Source organism: Somniosus microcephalus, chromosome 4 (assembly GCF_052327205.1).
Source record: "Somniosus microcephalus isolate GS21.2 chromosome 4, FLI_Smic_1.0, whole genome shotgun sequence".
NCBI lineage: Eukaryota > Metazoa > Chordata > Chondrichthyes > Squaliformes > Somniosidae > Somniosus > Somniosus microcephalus.
This window is the reverse complement of record NC_140990.1, coordinates 242528659-242547666: the sequence shown is the minus strand read 5'-3', so window position 1 is coordinate 242547666 and position 19008 is coordinate 242528659. Positions and strand designations below refer to the sequence as shown.

Genomic DNA, 19008 nt, shown 5'->3' with positions numbered 1-19008 from the left:
GTCCACACTGTCACTGCTGCAACCCTAGAGGACAGCCGCCAAAAGTTTCGAGACAGGAGCAGCAAGAAAGTGAGCAAGGTGCCTCCACATCTGCTGAAGCCACAGGGGAAGCACCACATAGGAGCACACGTAAGTGGAAGATAATGCACAAGTAGTCACAAGGGTAGTCACTTGGATATTATGTTGTTTATTTTTGAAATGCCATCAGTTGCTTGTTTTGATAAAAAAAATTCTGATGGCAAACTGTTGAAGTTGTGGCCTGTGTCATTTTGCAAATGGGACTTCCACATTGAGGGCTTAGAGCGACTTGCAATTGTAAGTATGGTGGTCAGAGTAATAGGAATCCACAGGTTCTTGTCCATTATCAATGCTCTAGTAAGAATGTGTGAGGCAAAAGTGTTTGATTGTGGAGGCTAAGCAAATCTGGCCAACATGAGTGCATCCCAGGCAGCAATGTGGTTGCGCGCTGGCACCTTCTGGCCTGTGCAGCAGCTTGGCGCTACTGTTGTTGCTCCTGCTGTTGGTGCTGCTGTTGTTCAAGGTTCTGCTGCTTCCACGGCTGGTCTTCGTCCGCATCTGATGTCCAGGAGGAAAGGAAATAAATGGTTCCCATGCTTCTGACATATGCCTCAGTTGAGGAAGCGTTCAGTCAAGGTGGGGAGAGCGGTTTCCCAGGAGGTCACACTGGAGATGGGTGTCAGGCTCCAAACTTCCACAACAATGAGTATGCCTGCTAAAAGTTTCCCCAGACCTGAGACAACAAAGTTCTGCCACCTGCAAATGATCATTGGTGAAAACTCCTTTTTAATGGTGGAGCTGCAGCTATTAGTAAGCAGTCCACTTGTGAGGCCGCCAGGATTAATTGGCGTGTTCCAGAGGAGAAATGCAGGACAGAGAAAAAGTGTTAAAATCAGAAAGGCCTCTCAAAATGGGATAATAGAGGCAATTAACTGGTTGTTAAGGGCCTTAAGGGCCTATCCTGCCTCTTGGTGGTGGGATGGAAGCGGGATCTGAAACCCCAATTCTGGGAAAATTGCTCGGAGGCGGGATTGGAGCCGCCTGCCATTTCTTGCGATTTTAACACCTCACACGCCTCCAATCCTGCCTCCTCAGACCTGGCAAAATCAAGCCCTTTGTGTTTATCTTCACGGTAGAAGACACAAAAAGCATACCAAAAATAGTGGGGAACCAAGGGGCTAATTAGAGTGAGGAGCTTAAAGTAATTAATATCAGTAGAGAAAAAGTACTTGAGGAACTAATGGGACTAAAAGCCGACAAATCCCCTGGACCTGATGCCTACATCCCAGGGTTCTAAAAGAAGTCGCTGCAGAGATAGTGGATGCATTGGTTATGATCTTCCAAAATTCCCGAGATTCTAGAACAGTTCCAATGGATTGGAAGGTAGAAAATGTAACCCTGCTATTCAAGAAAGGAGGGAGAGAGAAAACAGGGAACTACAGGGCAGTTAGCCTGACATCAGTCATCGGGAAAATGCTGGAATCCATTATTAAGGAAGTAGTAACAGGGTACTTAGAAAATCATAATATGATTAGGCAGAGTCAACATGGTTTTATGAAAGGGAAGTCATGTTTAACAAGTTTGTTAAGCATTTTTGAGGATGTAATTAGTACGATAAAGGGGGACCAGTGGACGTAGTATATTTGGATTTCCAAATGGCATTCGATAAGGTGCCACATAAAATGTTATTACACAAGATAAGGGCTCATGGGGTTGGGGGTAATATATTAGCATGGATAGAGGATTGGTTAACAGACAGAAAACAGAGAGTAGGGATAAACAGGTCATTTTCCAGTTGGCAGGCTGTAACTAGGGTGCCGCAAGGAGCAGTGCTTGGGCCTCAGTTATTTACCATCTATATTAATGACAGATGAAGGGACCACGTGTAATGTATCCAAGTTTGTTGACGATACAAAGCTAGGTGGGAAAGTAATCTGTGAAGAGAACACAAAGAGCCTGCAAAGGGATACAGACAGGTTAAGTGAGTGGGTATTAAAATGGCAGATGGAGTATAATGTGGGGAAATGTGAGATTATTCACTTTGGTAGGAAGAATAGAAAAACAGAATATTTTTTTAAATGGTGAGAAACTATTAAATGTTGTTCAGAGAGATTTAGATATCCTCCCACAGGAAACACAGAGTTAGTATGCAGGTACGGCAAGCAATTAGGAAGGCAAATGGCATGTTGGCCTTTATAGCAAGTGGGTTGGAGTACAAGGGTAAGGAAGTCATGCTACAATTGTACAGGGCTTTGGTGAGACCACATCTGGAGTATTGTGCACAGTTTTGATCTCCTTATCGGAGGAAGGATATACTTGCCTTGGAGGCGGTGCAACAAAGATTCACTAGATTGATTCCTGGGATGAGAGGGTTGTCCTATGATGAGATTGAGTAGATTGGGCCTATACTCTCTGGGGTTTAGAAGAATGAGAGGTGATCTCATTGAAATATATAAGATTCTGAGGGGGATTGACAGGGTAGATGCTGAGAGGTTGTTTCCCCTGGCTGGAGTGTCTAGAACTAGGGGGCATAGTCTCAGGATAAGGGGACGGCCATTTAAGACTGAGATGAGGAGGAATTGATGGTTGTGAATCTTTGGAATTCGCTACCCCAAAGAGCAGCGAATGCTGAATCGTTGAGTATATTCAAGGCTGATGTAGATAAATTTTGGACTCTAGGGGAATCAAGGGATATAGAGATAGGGCAGGAAAGTGGAGTTGAGGTTGAAGATCAGCCATGATTTTTCTGAATGGCAGAGTAGGCTCGAGGGGCCATATAGCATACTTGTGCTTCTAATTTTTATGTTCTTATGACCCCAACACAGCACCAACCGCTCACATTGCTGCCTGGGATTCCCTTATAGCTGTAATTTTCAGTTAGTCACTACCACTGGCCCAATATAACAATCACATCCAACAACCACTCTCCCTCCATCCCTCCATCTCCAATCCCAATGACACAAAGCAGTCATGTAACCAACCATCCGATTGCACATCCCTCATTGAGCCCCGTTAATTCATGTCTTCCCATTCATCAACAAGCAACTGAAAAGGCAAGTTGCCACTTGGCAACCAAGAATGGGCAACACAGGAAAATGGTGCAAAGTAATACATTTTATGTGATTGTACTAAACAATGGAAACTTTCCAACAGAACATTTCCTCAAATGTCCATATGCATTCCTTGGTGAACTACAAAGCTTTACTCTTCCTTTTCCTACCGCTCCTATGTGGTGCAACCCCTGTGGCTTCAGCAGAGGTAGAGGCAGGCTGCTCAGGGCTCTGCTCTGATTGTTGAGATGCTCTTGGCTGACGACCTCTGAGTGTTGGAGCCTGTGAGGGCCCCGCTGAAGACTGCTCCACCTGCATCTGTGCAGGGGCAGATTCGACCATCGGGAGAGGAGGCAGCATGTCGGGTACGGGCTGGCAACAGGTGAGTAATGCGAGCACTTTGAGTGGAGTCCCCACTTCCAGTTCTGATGGTCATCGACCTGAAACGTTAACTCTGTTTCTCTCTCCACAGATGCTGCCTGACCTGCTGAGTATTTCCAGCATTTTCTGTTTTTATTCCCCACTTCCATGTTCCATTTCAACATCATCCCTCTCATGGGCCAGCCACACTTCACTCCTACCAATCTGCTGGAGAGCAGGTTGGTACAGATCTGTGACGCGCTGTAAAGCCAAGGCTAAGGTGTCCGTATCCTGCATTTTTCATGGTTTGCCCCAGAAACACTGTCATCATCAACACATTTTAAAACTCATTTCCTGGCATTTCAATCTGAATTCCTTGAAGGTATGTTTAACTGGGTTGGAAGTGAGTGTGAACTACTACTATTTTTGGCTTTTTGGGTTGCTTTTGTTTTTGTATTGCTTTACTTTATTTTTCACCTTGTATCTTTGAAGGGAATTTTATTAATTTAAGCAATGAATGCCATTTAGATGGGCATTCCTCTGAGAATCCCTCTTGCCCTCAGGGAATTAGAGAATGAGTAGTTCCACAAGCATGCACAAAGGCAGGTATGTCTTATTAGATGCAGTCTGCCCTGACACACTCATTCAAGAAGACCAGTCAATAGACCTTGGAAGAGTTACTTAGGCATGCTGCTTACACTTCACCAAGAAGACAGTCCCACTTAGCCACTTCTTGCAAACTCAAGGTAACATATGGCCTGGAACAAACTATTTTCATATTATTAAGGCATTTTGAAAATGTACTTAACTTTATTTTAAAAGTTGAAAGTTTGTTACACAATTAAATCATTTCCATTACAGTAATTAAAAACAATTGACAAGTTAGCACTGAACATAGATAAGCAGCTGAATTGCTGGAGTGCTTTACTCTTGACTAAAGTTTTAATGACTGACAAAAAAAAAATACATTTCAAAATTAAATCCAGCATTTAATTAAAGCTTTCATTATGATGATGGTTTCTTTAAATAAGCAATGAGGTCAGCACGTTCACTTTTCTTCTTGATACCAGCAAAGAGCATTTTTGTTCCAGGAATATATTTTTTGGGGTTCTCCAAATATTCCATTAGAGTGCTCTCTCCCCATGTGATGCCTGCATATAAATGCATATTTTAGTTCAGGGACAAATAATACTGAAATGCAAACATCAAAGTTGCAGTCTAAATTGCACTACCTTTATTCTTGTTTGCATCAGTGTAGGCATATCCTGCAGCTGTCCCGGATTTACGCCCAAAAAGACCCGAGAGATTTGGGCCAACCATATGTTTTCCACCTTTTTTAATAGTGTGACACACAGTACACTTCTGCACAAAGATTTTCTTTCCTTTCTCTAGATCACCCATTTAGACTCTAACATGACAAAAAGGAAAACATTAGGGATTGTGCGTGAACTGTAGTAACTTGCTGTCAATTTGAAAATGAATTGATTCAAAATGTATTTCAGTAAATCACAAATAAAATGATATAAATTAATCTGAGGTTTTATTATTCATCTGCTACATCTGAAAAGGATACTTTGGTTCGCCAGACATATCATAATGCATCTCGGTGGGGTTAATTTTTCTCTGCCCAATGCCCCATGCGCACCTATTTCCCAGGAAGAAGAAAAAGAGGTGGCGATTCATCACATCTAGTCTCCATCCCATTTATGCTTGACAAGCATTCCCAGTCGCAGGGCAGGCTTAGCCAGAGAGATTGCACTGGAAAGAAGCACTAAGATTTTAACTGTATTTAAAACAAGTGGAAGTGACTTCAATCTGGCCTCCGCATCAATTTCTTTCCCTAACACTGGTCGTAACTCATGTGATAATATGGCATATACAAACTGTGTTCTCAGTTGCTGGGCTGGGTCTGAAATCTACTGTACTTTGAAAGGACAGGGAGCAACTTGCATTTGGAGTGGCAAATCAACTTTTGAGACAAAAAATGCCAGTTTTCTGTTGCAGTTGGCCAGCACCACGCCTAGGAACTTTTGAGAGTTGGGGAGTTACATGCACTTTTTGGATCACATCCCCCTTAGCACAATGGGTATACCATTTGGAGTCCACTGTATATGTATTAGTAGTAAGAGTACAAGGAAGAGCTTTTGAATGCCAGGGAAGTGCAAATTCATTGCAGGGAGAGGGGTCCAAACCATCATTATTCTGCTAACCAAATACATCAACCCCAAAGGAATTATCTGGACCTGATGGAATAGCAATGCCTTCAGAGGCTCTGATTCACCAGTGAGGCAGTAAAAAGGCTGTGCAACATGCTGGAGGATAACCTGCAACCCAACACAAGACCAGACATGGTGCTGCAAGTGACAGTGAAGAACACGATAGCAAAATACTGCGGATGCTGGAAATCCAAAATAACAGAAAACGCTGGAAAAACTCAGCAGGCCAGGCAACATCCGCGGAGAGAAACAGAGTCATCGTTTCAGGTCGAAGACCCTTCGTCAGAACTGGAGAACAGTTGCCTTCAATTATTTTGCTTCAGGCTCTTTCCAGGGGGCCAATGGAGTTATTAGTAACACCAGTCTGTGCTGCATTGTTGTATAAATAGATGAATGATTTATTGTTTGCCAGAGCAAGCAGATACATCTCTTTCCCAGTGAACAACAATGAGCAACAGGACAGAGTTCTAAGCTTTATCAAATGGCAGGTTTCATTGATGTCACGGAAGTGCACCATAGGCAAACTGAAAGAAATTTTATTCTATCAATGTTCAGCTTGTGTGCAACCATCTTCACCGGATACTGCAGGTAAATTTCAGATTCCCCAACAGCATTCATTCATGATGCATTCAATTTATGGCAGTCCAGCATTTGCTGATATCCAGAAAGTCAAGGGTTGGATCCTAAAGAGACCACAGAAATGCTCTGCTGCCTTGGCTTCTGACCTTTCTGCGGCATGCCTATACATCAGCAGAGCACAGGTACAATGAGGTGCACACCTCCACCAGATCCATCAAATATATCATAGGAATTCTAAAACAGCGATTTAGATGCCTTGACAGATCTGGAGGCATCCAATATTCTTGATTTCCAAGTCTGGAAATCACAATATTCAAATACACTGGCCTAGATTTTCTGATTGGGTGAAAGCTCAACCAGAACTGAGGCCCTGGAAGAAGAGCACCTGCCTAAAGCTTATCCCACATTTATTTCCAGAGTCACGTCATTAGCATTGTCTTGAGGTGCTCCCAGCTTTGGTAAAGCCTGTGATTTAAAACTTGCCCATTGCTGGACATGAAATTGCATTCTGCTGCAGGATTTAAAGTGGTTTGTAAGGCAGAGCCAGTGGCCGCGATTTTACTAATGGAGGTGGCTTGAGTGCGGATCCGCTGCTCGGAGGCTTTCCGACCTGCTCCCGGCAGCCGCCTCCCAGAACTTATGAATTTGCGTTGATTTGCCTCGTTACAGCCGACGTGCGGGTCCCTCCAGGCAATTGCTTGGAGGCTGTCAGTTTCTCGCGTCTGATGACGCGTTGTTGGAAAGAAAATTTAAAGGGGCCATGTCCCCTTTGGGAAAAATGTCAATGTGATGATTTGGTGCTGTAATATATAGAAAGGGGAGTTGACAGCATCTGTTCTGAACAAAATTTAATGAATGAAATTGCTGGCCATATTTTTCCAGAAAGATTTTTATGATTTTTTGTATATATCAATTTATAATCTGACTATGAAATTAAAAAGATGCCAGATTTGTTCCAATCATTGGCTTAGTGATATTAATGCTTTTTTCTCTTAAAGGTGCTGGCTGCTGCAGGAACGGCAGCCCCAATAACTAAGGCTGTACCCAGGTTCAATGAGGGCTCTCTCCATGCTCTTGTTGAGGGAGTTAGAGGACGTCAGGAGCTCCACTTCTTTGGAAACAGAAGGAGGAGGCCTCCTCAGCAAACCAAGGCAGCTTGGCTGCAAATTGCTGAGGAGGTGAGCTCGAGGTCTGTGTGCAGATGCACATGGTTCAGTGTGGAAAAAGGTTTAATGATCTGCTGAGATCACCTAAAGTGTGGCCTCTGTGTTCTGGGAAATGGAAGTTCAAGAGTGAGAGCTCAGGGAGAATTCCATGTAGAATGTTGGTGGTGACACTGAGCGCAAACCACCGTTTATTGGACAGATGATGCCTGGGTTTTTGAGAATGTGGAACTTATATTCATCTCCATGTGTCAGCCACCTGTGGTTGAAGCGTAAGCTTACGCGAATCTGGCATGGATGAGTGCATCCCTGGCCTGATGGCCAGCAATGTGATAGCCTGCTGTTGGATTGGCCACATCCGGCCCCGCAAGGCGTCACTCTCTGTCTTCCTCCTCTTCATCTTCCTCCAAGGAGGCTGTGTGCTGAGCCACTTGTTCATCCGGCAGCACTAAGCCGCGCTGCTCTTCCTCCGAATCTGATGACCAGGATGAGAGGATGTAAATGGTTCCCATCCCGTTGGTATAATTTCAGTTGAGGCAAGAAGCTTGCAATCGCGCACTCAAAGTGGCCTGAAATTATTCCAATCAGTTCAAACAGCAGATGTGTGTCAGCTTGACCAGTCACAAGGTCAGTAGGTTTGCAAAATCTTATCCCAAACCTCCAACAACAAAGTTGTTGCATTTGAATGCCAGCCATGTTACAGGAGCGCTTTTAAAGTTCTGCACCAATAATAACTACAGATCATGTCCTCCACCAACTCGTCTCCTTGCAGCAGGACTGTTTCTGACAAGACGGGAAACAGGAACCAGAGGCAGGAAAATGGGAAACCTCTATCAAAATGGGATTATCAAGGCAGCTAACAGGCTCTTAACTGCCTTAACTTCCTGTCCTACTGGTTGGAGTCAGGTCAGTTTGGGAGTGGCTGACCCAACACTCATGAAAATCGCGTGGGGGCGGGATGGAGGCGGGTTGGGTGTCTGAAGCCATTTTTTACGATTTTACCAGCTGACATGCCTGCAAACCCGCCTCCTCAGGGCTGGTAAAATCGAGCCCATTGTGTTTGGAAACATGTCTGCAAGCAGTTCATTTTTGTGATAGGAAGATAGAAATTCTGGGAGAAAGTGAGGGACAGAAGAGGGCTCTCTTTGGGATGCAGCCCAGTCAGCAAACTGCCCAACAAGTATGGCAGGAGGTTGTAACTATCACCGATGCCATGAGCAACATACCATGTATCTGGAGGCAATGTAGAAAGAAGTTTAATTACCTTATCAGGTCAGACAAGGTAAGAGAGCCCACTGTTATCTTCCATTAATTTGAGTGTAGTAAGCACCTATGATACTTACAATGATCTCCCTCTCATACATTATAACAGCATTTTCTGTTTTATTGCATGATACATATGCATGCCATCACTTGCACTGTGGGCTACATGCTAACACTTGGGTATTACTGTATATCATCAAGAATATTGCAACCACTCACTTTTACTACATTGCTTGCATGAGAAGATAGCTGATAGAAAAAGAGACAGAGAGCACAGATGGGAGGAGGACCCCTAACCTTTGCACACTATCCCTGTATGAGAATGAAGCCCTGAGAATCCTGGAAGTAGGGGGAAGTGGGGGTGGAGATCATAGAAGGGGATAGAGATAGGAAAGTAGAAGGATTGGCTCAGGATTTGTGTGAACAAACCATCTCCTGCTTTCTTTTCATTCTATTTTCTCATTCACTCCCTTGTGACAACCTATATGCTCTTCTCCTTTTCTAGATGTACAGGAGAACTTTCTTGATCAGCATGTTTGCAGTCCAATGAGGAAGGAAGCAGTGCTGGATGTAGTTCTGGGGAATGAAGTGGGGCAAGTGGAGCATGTTTCAGTGGGAGAGCATTTGTGAAGCAATTATCACTATATCATTGGGTTTAGAGGAGTTATGGAAAGGGACCATGAACAATTAACGGTGAAAATACTCAGAGGGCTAATTTCAATGAGTTGAAAAGGGATTTAGCCCAGGTGGATTGGAAACAAAGGTTGGCAGGTAAAACAGTAAATGAGCAATGGGAAGCCTTCAAGGAGGAGAAAGTTCGGGTTCAGACTAAACACATTCTTATGAGGGGGAAAGGAATGGCATCCAAAGCTAGAGCTTCCTGGACGACTAAAGATATTGAGATTAAAATTAAACAGAAAAAGGAGGCTTATGATAAATGTCAGGTCCATAATACAGTAGAGAATCAAGGAGAATACAGAAAATGAACAGGAGAAATGAAAAAATAAATAAGGAGAAAATAGAGTGTATGGCCGCGATTTCACCTACCGTGGCGTGGCCGGAGTAGACAGCAGCCTCAAACTCCACACCTGTCTTGATCCCGCCTCCTCCAAGTGATTTTGCCCTGACTGGGCTTAACAAGCCCACCTGTGAGGTTCCCGGCCAATTAAAAGGAAGCAGGTCTGATGACGCGTCATCAGCCGGTTTCCTTAAAGGGTCCACGTCCACATTCATTTTGATAGTTGTGCTGTCAGTGTTCTACAGCACTGAGGTGCTGCAAACACTGACAAATAATGCACAAAGGTGCACGGCTGCACCCAGGCTCCCGCATGACTCCCTCCATATGCTTATGGAGGGAGTCACAGCATGCAAGGAGGTTCTCTTCCTTTCCAATGGGCGGTAGAGACCTCCCCAGGACACCGACGCAACCTGGTTGCACACTGCACATGGGATTGGGGGCAAGGTACTGACTTGGATAGAGAACTGGCTGGCAGACAGGAAGCAAAGAGTGGCAGGCAGTGACTAGTGGGGTACCGCAGGGATCGGTGCTAGGACCCCAGCTATTCACAATATATATTAATGATCTAGATGAGGGAACTAGATGTAATATCTCCAAGTTTGCAGACGACACAAAGCTAGGTGGGCGTGTGTGCTGTGAGTAGGATGCCGAGAAACTCGAGTATGATTTGGAGAGGTTGGGTGATTGGGCAGATGCATGGCAGATGCAGTATAATGCGAGGTTATCCACTTTGGTGGCAAAAACAGGAAGGCAGATTATCTGAACAGTAATAGATTGGGAGAAGGGGAAGTGCAACGAGACCTGGGTGTCCTTGTGCACCAGTCGCTGAAGGTAAGCATGCAGGTGCAGCAGGCGGTTAAAAAGGCAAATGGTATGTTGGCCTTCGTAGCGAGAGGATTCGAGTACAGGAACAAGGATGTCTTGCTGCAGTTGTATAGGGCCTTGGTGAGACCACACCTTGAGTATTGTGTGCAGTTTTGGTCGCCTTATCTGAGGAAGGATGTTCTTGCCATGGAGGGAGTGCAGCGAAGATTCACCAGGCTGATACCTGGGATGGCAGGAATGACGTATGAGGAGAGATTGGGTCGATTGGGCTTATACTCGCTGGAGTTTAGAAGAATGAGAGGGGATCTCATTGAAACTTATAAAATTCTAACAGGACTAGACAGACTAGATGCAGGAAGGATGTTCCCGATGGTGGGGGAGTCCAGAACCAGGGGTCACAGTCTAAAGATAAGGGGTAAGCCATTTAGGACAGAGATGAGGAGGAATTTCTTCACCCAGAAAGTGGTGAACCTGTGGAATTCTCTACCACAGAAGGCAGTTGAGGCCAATTCATTAAATATATTCAAGAAGGAGTTAGATATATTTCTTAAGGCTAAAGGGATCAAGGGATATGGGGAGAAGGCAGGGACAGGGTACTGAGTTTGGATGATCAGCCATGATCTTATTGAATGGCGGAGCAGGCTGGAGGGGCTGAATGGCCTACTCCTGCGCCTATCTTCTATGTTTCTATGCACAGGACACAAGCAGAGATATTGTCAGGAGGACCTGGCTGCACTGGCGCAAACCTTTCAATGTTCTCAGTAGATCACGAAACGTTATTGCAAAGCCACACTCAACCTCATCCTCCTGTGCCACGCATCAGATCCCCATCACTCTGCCTTCTCTACCCTACTCCAGCACATCCTTACTCACACCAACTCACCTTGCAGCTCCATCCATCCCTCTCTATCTATATTATCACTTCCCCATCTCACTAGCCACCCCTCACACTCACCCTCATCCTAGTCCAATCATACCAACTAACAACACACAAGGGTAGGCACTTGGGTGTTTTAGGCAATGTTAGTGTAAACTTTCTGTTAATGTGTTTCATTTAATGGCGGAGCAGGCTCGAGGGGCTGAATGGCCTACTCCTGCTCCTATCTTCTATGTTTCTATGTTATCAGACATTTAAACTTTCGATTTTAGATTATTTAAATTAATCAAAAGTTGGTTAGTCTAACAGAGATTAAACACATTCGATAGGACTAAAAGACTGTAATTATAGGTTTGTGTACAGGTATTAAATACTATTGCAATGATCAGAATTTATTAATAAAATAGCATTTCTGGCTGCTAAATTATTTAAACTGATGAGTTGTGGGCAAATCAGCAATCTCCTCTGTTTCCCGATTGGCTAAGAGCCAGGAAGTGAAAAGAGCACCGCCCCACATGATACCCACAACGGTGTGCCCAACTCTGCAGCGTTTGAAAGCAACTTTTCAAAGGGGGGTTCGCACGAGTTGAGTGCGGATGTTGTTCAGATGTCGGCGTACTCCTTAGCTACGCCGCCGACCACGAATTCAGGGCCATTATGTTTTAGGGAATTTCCTAAATTCAATGTTGGCCTTTATTTTCAGCCCCATCAAGAACTCTGCACCTTTTGCATCCTGCACCTTGACTGCTCACTTAGGCTGGACCAGACTGTAAGCAACATAAGTGTTCTCTTTGACGGAGGTGAGTTTCAAATCTCATATCCAATTCCCTACCAAGCCTACTTACTTCCATCTCTAAAACATTGCTCACTCTGCCCCTAATTTATCCCCACTGTCACAGAAACTCTTATCCACACCTTCACCTCCAGATTCAACTTCTCCAGCACCCTGTGGTACAAGTCTAGGGCCCTGCCTTAGATATGTCCTTTGAGTAACGATGCTAGTCACTCCTGTGAGTAATCTGAGCATTTGCTTAGCCTCTTTGAAAATGTGGGAACGACATACGCGCGCCTTGCGGGCGTAGAGAGAAGCGGTAAGGCTGAGGGGCCATGTGTGGACTGGAAGATACTCACCACTGTACGGACGGGGGTGGTGTTACCGGTACTGATCGCTGAGCTAATGCTCTCGCTCTCCGCCGGCTTACAGCCGTTAGCCGCCCTCGCACTGGGAAAAGCAGCACTTTCTACGCTGCACGTGCCGCTCAGACCTCGCCGTCGAGGTGCGGCTGGAAGGCGGTCCCTGGTCACCGGGGGGGGGGGGCTTTGGTCAGCGGGGGAGAGGCGGCCTGTGGTTACAGGCTTTGGTCACCGGGGGAGAGGCGGCCTGTGGTTACAGGCTTTGGTCACCGGGGGAGAGGCAGCCTGTGGCCACGGGCGGGGGCTCTGGTCACCGGGGAGAGGCGGCCTGTGGTCGGGGGAACCTCTGGTCACTGGGGTGGGGGGGCGCTTCTGGTCACTGGGGAGAGGCGGGGCTGTGGTCACCGGTGGAGAGGCAGCCTGTGGTCAACGGAGGGGGGGGGGCGCTCTGGTCACCAGGGAGAGGCGGGGCTGTGGTCACCGGGGGAGTGGCAGCCTGTGGTCACGGGGGAACCCCTGGTCACTGGGGTGGGGGGGCTGTGGTCACGGGGCTCTGGTCACCAGGGGAGAGGCTGGGCAGCAGTGGGAAAGTAAATAAACGTCACAATAGCACCGGCATGGCGTCACAATAACAAAGTTACTTCACAATAACATCACAGTTTCGGTCACTCATTCAGCTATCTAGCTCGAATAAACAACAACCTGCATTTAGTTAGCGCTGTAAATAGACAACATTTGACACAAGCCACATAAGTAGATGTAACCATGGGCTTGGTCAAAAGAGGCAAGTTTTAGGGAGTATCTTAAAAGAGGAGAGAGAGGCCGAGAGGTTTAGGGAGGGAATTCTAGAGCTTAGGGTCTAGCCAGCTGAAGGCACCGCTGCCAATGGTGGGGCACAGGAACTTGGGGATGCACACAAGGCCAGAATTGGAGGAACAGAGTTGTCAGATTGTTGTAGGGCTGGAGGAGGTTACAAAGGTAGGGTGGGGCAAGATCACGGAGGGATTTGAACACAAGGATGAGAATTTTTTCTTCGAGGCGTTGTTGGACTGGGAGCCAATATAGGTGAGTGAGAACAGGCATGATGAGTTGTTCTAATAACTTTGTGTGTTAACAAATTCTTCTAATGTCCCCCCCTTCATTCTTCTAACATAAATCTAGGCTGATACTTTAGTGCAGTGCTGAGGGAGTGCTGCATTGCCGGAGGTGCCATCTTTCGGATGAGATGTTAAACCGAGACCCCGTCTGCTCTCTCAGGTGGACGTAAAAGATTCCATGGCACTATTTTGAAGAAGAGCAGGGGAGTTATCCCCGGTGTCCTGGCCAATATTTATCCCTCAATCAACATAACAAAAACAGTTTATCTGGTCATTATCACATTGCTGTTTGTGGGAGCTTGCTGAGCGCAAATTGGCTGCCGCGTTTCCCACATTACAACAGTGACTACACTCCAAAAGTACTCCATTGGCTGTAAAGCGCTTTGAGACGTCTGGTGGTCTTGAAAGGTGCTATATAAATGCAAGTTTTTTTTCTACTGATAATCATAGTGATACAGCACAGAAGGAGGCCATTCAGCCCATCGTGCCTGTGCTGGCTCTTTGAAAGAATATCTAATTAGGCCCACTTCCCTGCTCTTTCCCTATATCCCAACAATTTTTTTTTTCACATTTATCTAATCCCTTTTGAAAGTTATTATTGAATCTGATTCCACCACACTTTCAGGCAGTGCATTCCAGATCATAACTCGCTTTGTAATTTTTTCTTTCCTCATATCACCTCTGGTTCTTTTGCCAATTACCTTAAATCTGTGTCCTCCAGTTACCAGCCCTTCTGACACTGGAAACAGTTTCTCCTTATCAAAACCCTTCAAAATTCAAACACTTCAATCAAATTTCCCCTTAACCTTCTCTGCTCTAAGGAGAACAACCCCAGTTTAACACTTGTTGATACATAAAATGGAGGGAGAGATAAATAGATAAACAGACAATACAACATGGCTGATTACCTGACCATGGTAAAGGATAGCAAACTGAGAAAAACTTTGACAATGTACAGACTTAGTGAACATAACCTGGCGATCGAAAAAGGTAGACACAGACAGACCCGGCTACCAAGAGAGGACAGGATATGCTCTCATTGCAGTTAGGGAGTGGTGGAGACAGAGATGCACTTCCTCACAGCTTGTAGAAAATATCAGGGCATAAGGAAGAATTTCTACCCAAAATTCACAAAAATATGCCCGGAATTCAGAAATTTGAATGACGACCAAAAACTCCCATACCTACTAGGGGAAGAGAGAAATTGCATAACACTAGCGGCACACTATGTTACAGCTTGCCATAAACAGAGGGACAACCAGTAAATATAAGAAGAGAGTATATATAAATTATATGAAAGTATATATTTATACACTCAGGGATATATCTGTTTATACACTGTATATGGATAGATCTGTATTTTTGTGAACAAACATGAATGTTTTCTGATGCTTTGGCAACATAAGATGTAACTTGTCATGCCAATAAAGCGATTTGAATTGAATTGAATTGAATTAAAGGTCAGCCTGGCAACATGATGAAAATGCTGTCAGCTAGTGTGCTCAAGGTTGCATCAACAGAAAAGTTGCTGAGGTGCGCCGAGCAGACAGATATCATCAGTGCGGACTGTAAGTATGTACTGAAGTTTACTCAGAATTAAGAGATTTACCATATAAGGCAATGTGCAGTAAAAGGACCAATCAAGAGAGAAGGAAAATTTTTAGCATTGATTAAAAAAATTGTTTAAGTATAAGCTTTTCCTTTGTTCAGGCAGCATGAGAAGGAACAGATGCCTAATTTCAAGTGTGCTCTATCTGTAACAATACTATGCTTGTAAATTGCTTTGTTTGTTGAAGAAATAATACACTGGTTGTAGATTGCTTTTTATGCTGAAGTTAAAGAATAAAAGGATTGTAATCACCGTCTGACTTCGTTACTACTCAAGTGAACAACGGAAGGATGTTTTTAATAACAGTCTCAGCTTGTCCTGCCAACTTCAAAGACTTGTTCCTGCACCCTCTTTAAAATTGTACCGTTTAGTTTATATTGCTTCTCATTCTTCCTACCAAAACGCATTACTTCACAGTTCTCTGCGTTAAATTTCATCTGCCCATTTCACCAGTCTGCCTATGTCCTCCTGAAGTCTGTTACTATTCTCCTCACTGTTTACTACATTTCCAACTTTCGTGTCATCTGCAATCTTTGAAATTATGCCCTGTATACTTAAGTCCAGATCATTAATATATGCCCACTTGTTACCCATTCACCAATGGAAACAATGAGGGTAATTTTAACCATAACCTACCCGGTGGGAAACTGATGGGACCAGATTGGCTGAAGTCAATAAAAAGTTAAATTGGGCAGGGTATAAAAACTGGACAGCAGATCATAGAAACATAGAAGATAGGAGCAGGAGTAGGCCATTCGGCCCTTCGAGCCTGCTCCGCCATTCAATGAGATCATGGTTGATCATCCAAATTCAGTACCCTGTCCCTGCCTTCTCCCCATATCCCTTGATCCCTTTAGCCTCAAGAAATATATCCAACTCTTTCTTGAATATATTTAATGAACTGGCCTCCACTGCCCTCTGTGGCAGAGAATTCCACAGGTTCACCACTCTCTGGGTGAAGAAATTCCTCCTCATTTCAGTCCTAAATGGCTTACCCCTTATCCTTAGACTATGACCCCTGGTTCTGGACTCCCCGGCCATCCGAAACATCCTTCCTGCATCTAGTCTGCCCAGACCTGACAGAATTTTATAGGTTTCGATGAGATCCCCTCTCAATCTTCTAAACTCCAGTGAGTATAAGCCCAATCGACACAATCTCTCCTCATACGTCATCCCTGCCATCCCAGGTATCAGCCTGGTGAATCTTCGCTGCACTCCCTCCATGGCAAGAACGTCCTTCCTCAGGTAAGGTGACCAAAACTGCACACAATACTCAAGGTGCGGTCTCACCAAGGCCCTGTACAGCTGTAGCAAGACATCCTTGTTCCTGTACTCGAACCCTCTTGCTACGAAGGCCAACATACCATTTGCCTTCTTAACCGCCTGCTGCACCTGCATGCTTACCTTCAGCGACTGGTGCACAATAACACCCAGGTCTCTTTGCACTTCCCCTTCTCCCAATCTATTGCCATTCAAATAATAATCTGCCTTCCTGTTTTTGCCACCAAAGTGGATAACCTCACATTTATCCACATTATAGTGCATTTGCCATGTTTCTGCCCAATCACCCAACCTGTCCAAATCGTACTGGAGTTTCACGACATCCTCCTCACAGCTTACCCTCCCACCCAGCTTTGTGTCGTCTGCAAATTTGGAGATATTACATCCAATTCCCTCGTCCAGATCATTAATATATATTGTGAACAGCTGGGGTCCTAGGACCGATCCTTGCGGTACCCCACTAGTCACTGCCTGCCACTCGGAAAACGACCCGTTTATTCCAACTCTTTGCTTTCTGTCTGCCAACCAGTTCTCTATCCAAGTCAATACCTTGCCCCCAATCCCATGTGCCTTAATTTTGCACACTAATCTCTTATGTGGGACCTTATCGAAAGCCTTCTGAAAGTCCAAATACACCACATCCACTGGTTCTCCCTTATCTATTTTACCAGTTACATCCTCAAAAAATTCCAGTAAATTAGTCAAGCATAATTTACCTTTTGTAAATCCATGTTGACTTTGTCCGATCCTGTCACTGCTTTCCAAGTGCTCTGCTATTACATCTTTTATAATAGACTCTAGCATTTTCCCCACTACAGATGTCAGGCTTACCGGTCTATAATTCCCCGCTTTTTCTCTGCCACCTTTTTTGAATAGTGGGGTAACATTAGCTACCCTCCAATCCATGGGTACCGTTCCAGAGTCTATCGAGTTCTGGAAGATGACCAGCAATGCATCTACTATTTCTAGGGCCACTTCCTTAAGTACCCTGGGATGTAGACCATCAGGCCCTGGGGATTTATCGGCCTTCAGTCCCATCAATTTTCCTAACACCATTTCCCTACAAATGCTGATTTCTTTCAGTTCCTCCCTTTCATCAGACCCTATGTTCCCCGGCATCTCTGGGAGGTTATTTGTGTCCTCCTTTGTGAAGACAGAACCAAAGTATGTATTTAGTTGGTCTACCATTTCCTTGTTTCCCATTATAAATTCCCCTGATTCTGACTGTAAGGGACCTACGCTTGACTTCACCAATCTTTTTCTCTTCACATATCTATAAAAGCTTTTACAGTCAGTTTTTATGTTCCCTGCTAGCTTACTCTCATATTCTATTTTCCCTTTCTTAATTAATCCCTTTGTCCTCCTTTGTTGACTCCTAAACTGCTCCCAATCCTCAGGATTATTGCTTTTTCTAGCCAATTTATATGTCCTCTCCTTGGATCTTATGCTATCCCTAATTTCCCTTGTTAGCCACGGTTGAGTCACCTTTTTTGTTTTATTTTTATGCCAAACTGGGATGAACAAATTCTGTAGCTTGTCCATTCGGTCTTTGAATGTTTGCCATTGCCTATCCACTGTCAACCCTTTGAGTGCCATTCCCCAATCAATCCTACCCAACTCGCTCCTCAGACCATCGTAGTTTCCTTTATTTAAATTGAGGACCCTTGTCTCTGAGTCAACTACTTCATTCTCCATCTTAATGAAGAATTCGATCATATTATGATTGCTCCGACCCAAGGGGCCTCGTACAACAAGATTGCTAATTAATCCTTTCTCGTTACATAATACCCAGTCTAAGATGGCCTGATCTCTGGTTGGTTCCTCAACATATTGGTCCAGGAAACCATCCCGTAAACACTCCAGGAATTCCTCCACAGTATGGTTACTAATTTGGTTGGCCCAATCTATATGTAGATTAAAGTCACCCATGATGACTGCTGTGCCCTTATTGCACGCTTCTTTAATTTCCCTTTTAATGCCATCCCCAACCTCCGCCTTACTGTTTGGAGGTCTATATAGCACTCCCACTAATGTTTTTTTCCCCTTAGTATTTCTCAATTCTACCCATACAGATTCCACATCATCAGAGCTAATATCCTTCATTACAATTGTATTAATCCCTTCTTTAACCAGTAATGCTACCCCACCTCCCTTTCCTTTTTGTCTATCCTGTCAAATTCCTGCCGGGTGGGTTAGGTTAAAATCACTCAAGCGTTCACCATTTGCCTTCATAATCTTTCAGAATTTGAAATCTTCAATCCTCCACTTGCAGATGGAGTTCAATGAGGGGAAATGTGAGGTCATCCACTTTGGATCCAAGAAGGATAGATCAGATTATTTTCTAACTGGTTAAAAACTAGAAACTCTGGAGGAGTTGAGGCTAGGTCAATTGAAAAATTCAACACTGAAACACAGATTTTTGTTAGGCAAGGTTATTAAGGGATGTGGAGCAAAAGCGGGTAAATGGAGTTGAGATACAGATTAGCCATGATCCAACTGAATAACAGAACAAGAAGAT

General features: G+C 44.5%; 1 protein-coding gene across 3 annotated transcripts in view; it reads right to left on the bottom strand.

Moving 5' to 3' along the window:
* Positions 1-3122: 3122 nt before the first annotated feature.
* LOC147120311 (cytochrome c-like) overlaps positions 3123-19008 on the bottom strand; it is a 38486-nt gene continuing 22600 nt past the window's right edge. For 2 of the 3 annotated variants that reach the window (XM_085986087.1, XM_085986088.1), the window contains exons 2-3: positions 4661-4836; positions 3123-4579 (exon numbers count right to left, since the gene is read on the bottom strand). In XM_085986087.1, coding sequence (XP_085842213.1) covers positions 4434-4579; positions 4661-4829 — 315 coding nt within the window. In that variant the 5' untranslated portion in view covers positions 4830-4836 and the 3' untranslated portion in view covers positions 3123-4433. Of the gene's footprint in view, positions 4580-4660; positions 4837-12500; positions 13001-19008 lie in introns of those variants that run through there. The other variant, XM_085986085.1, reaches the window with a different exon arrangement.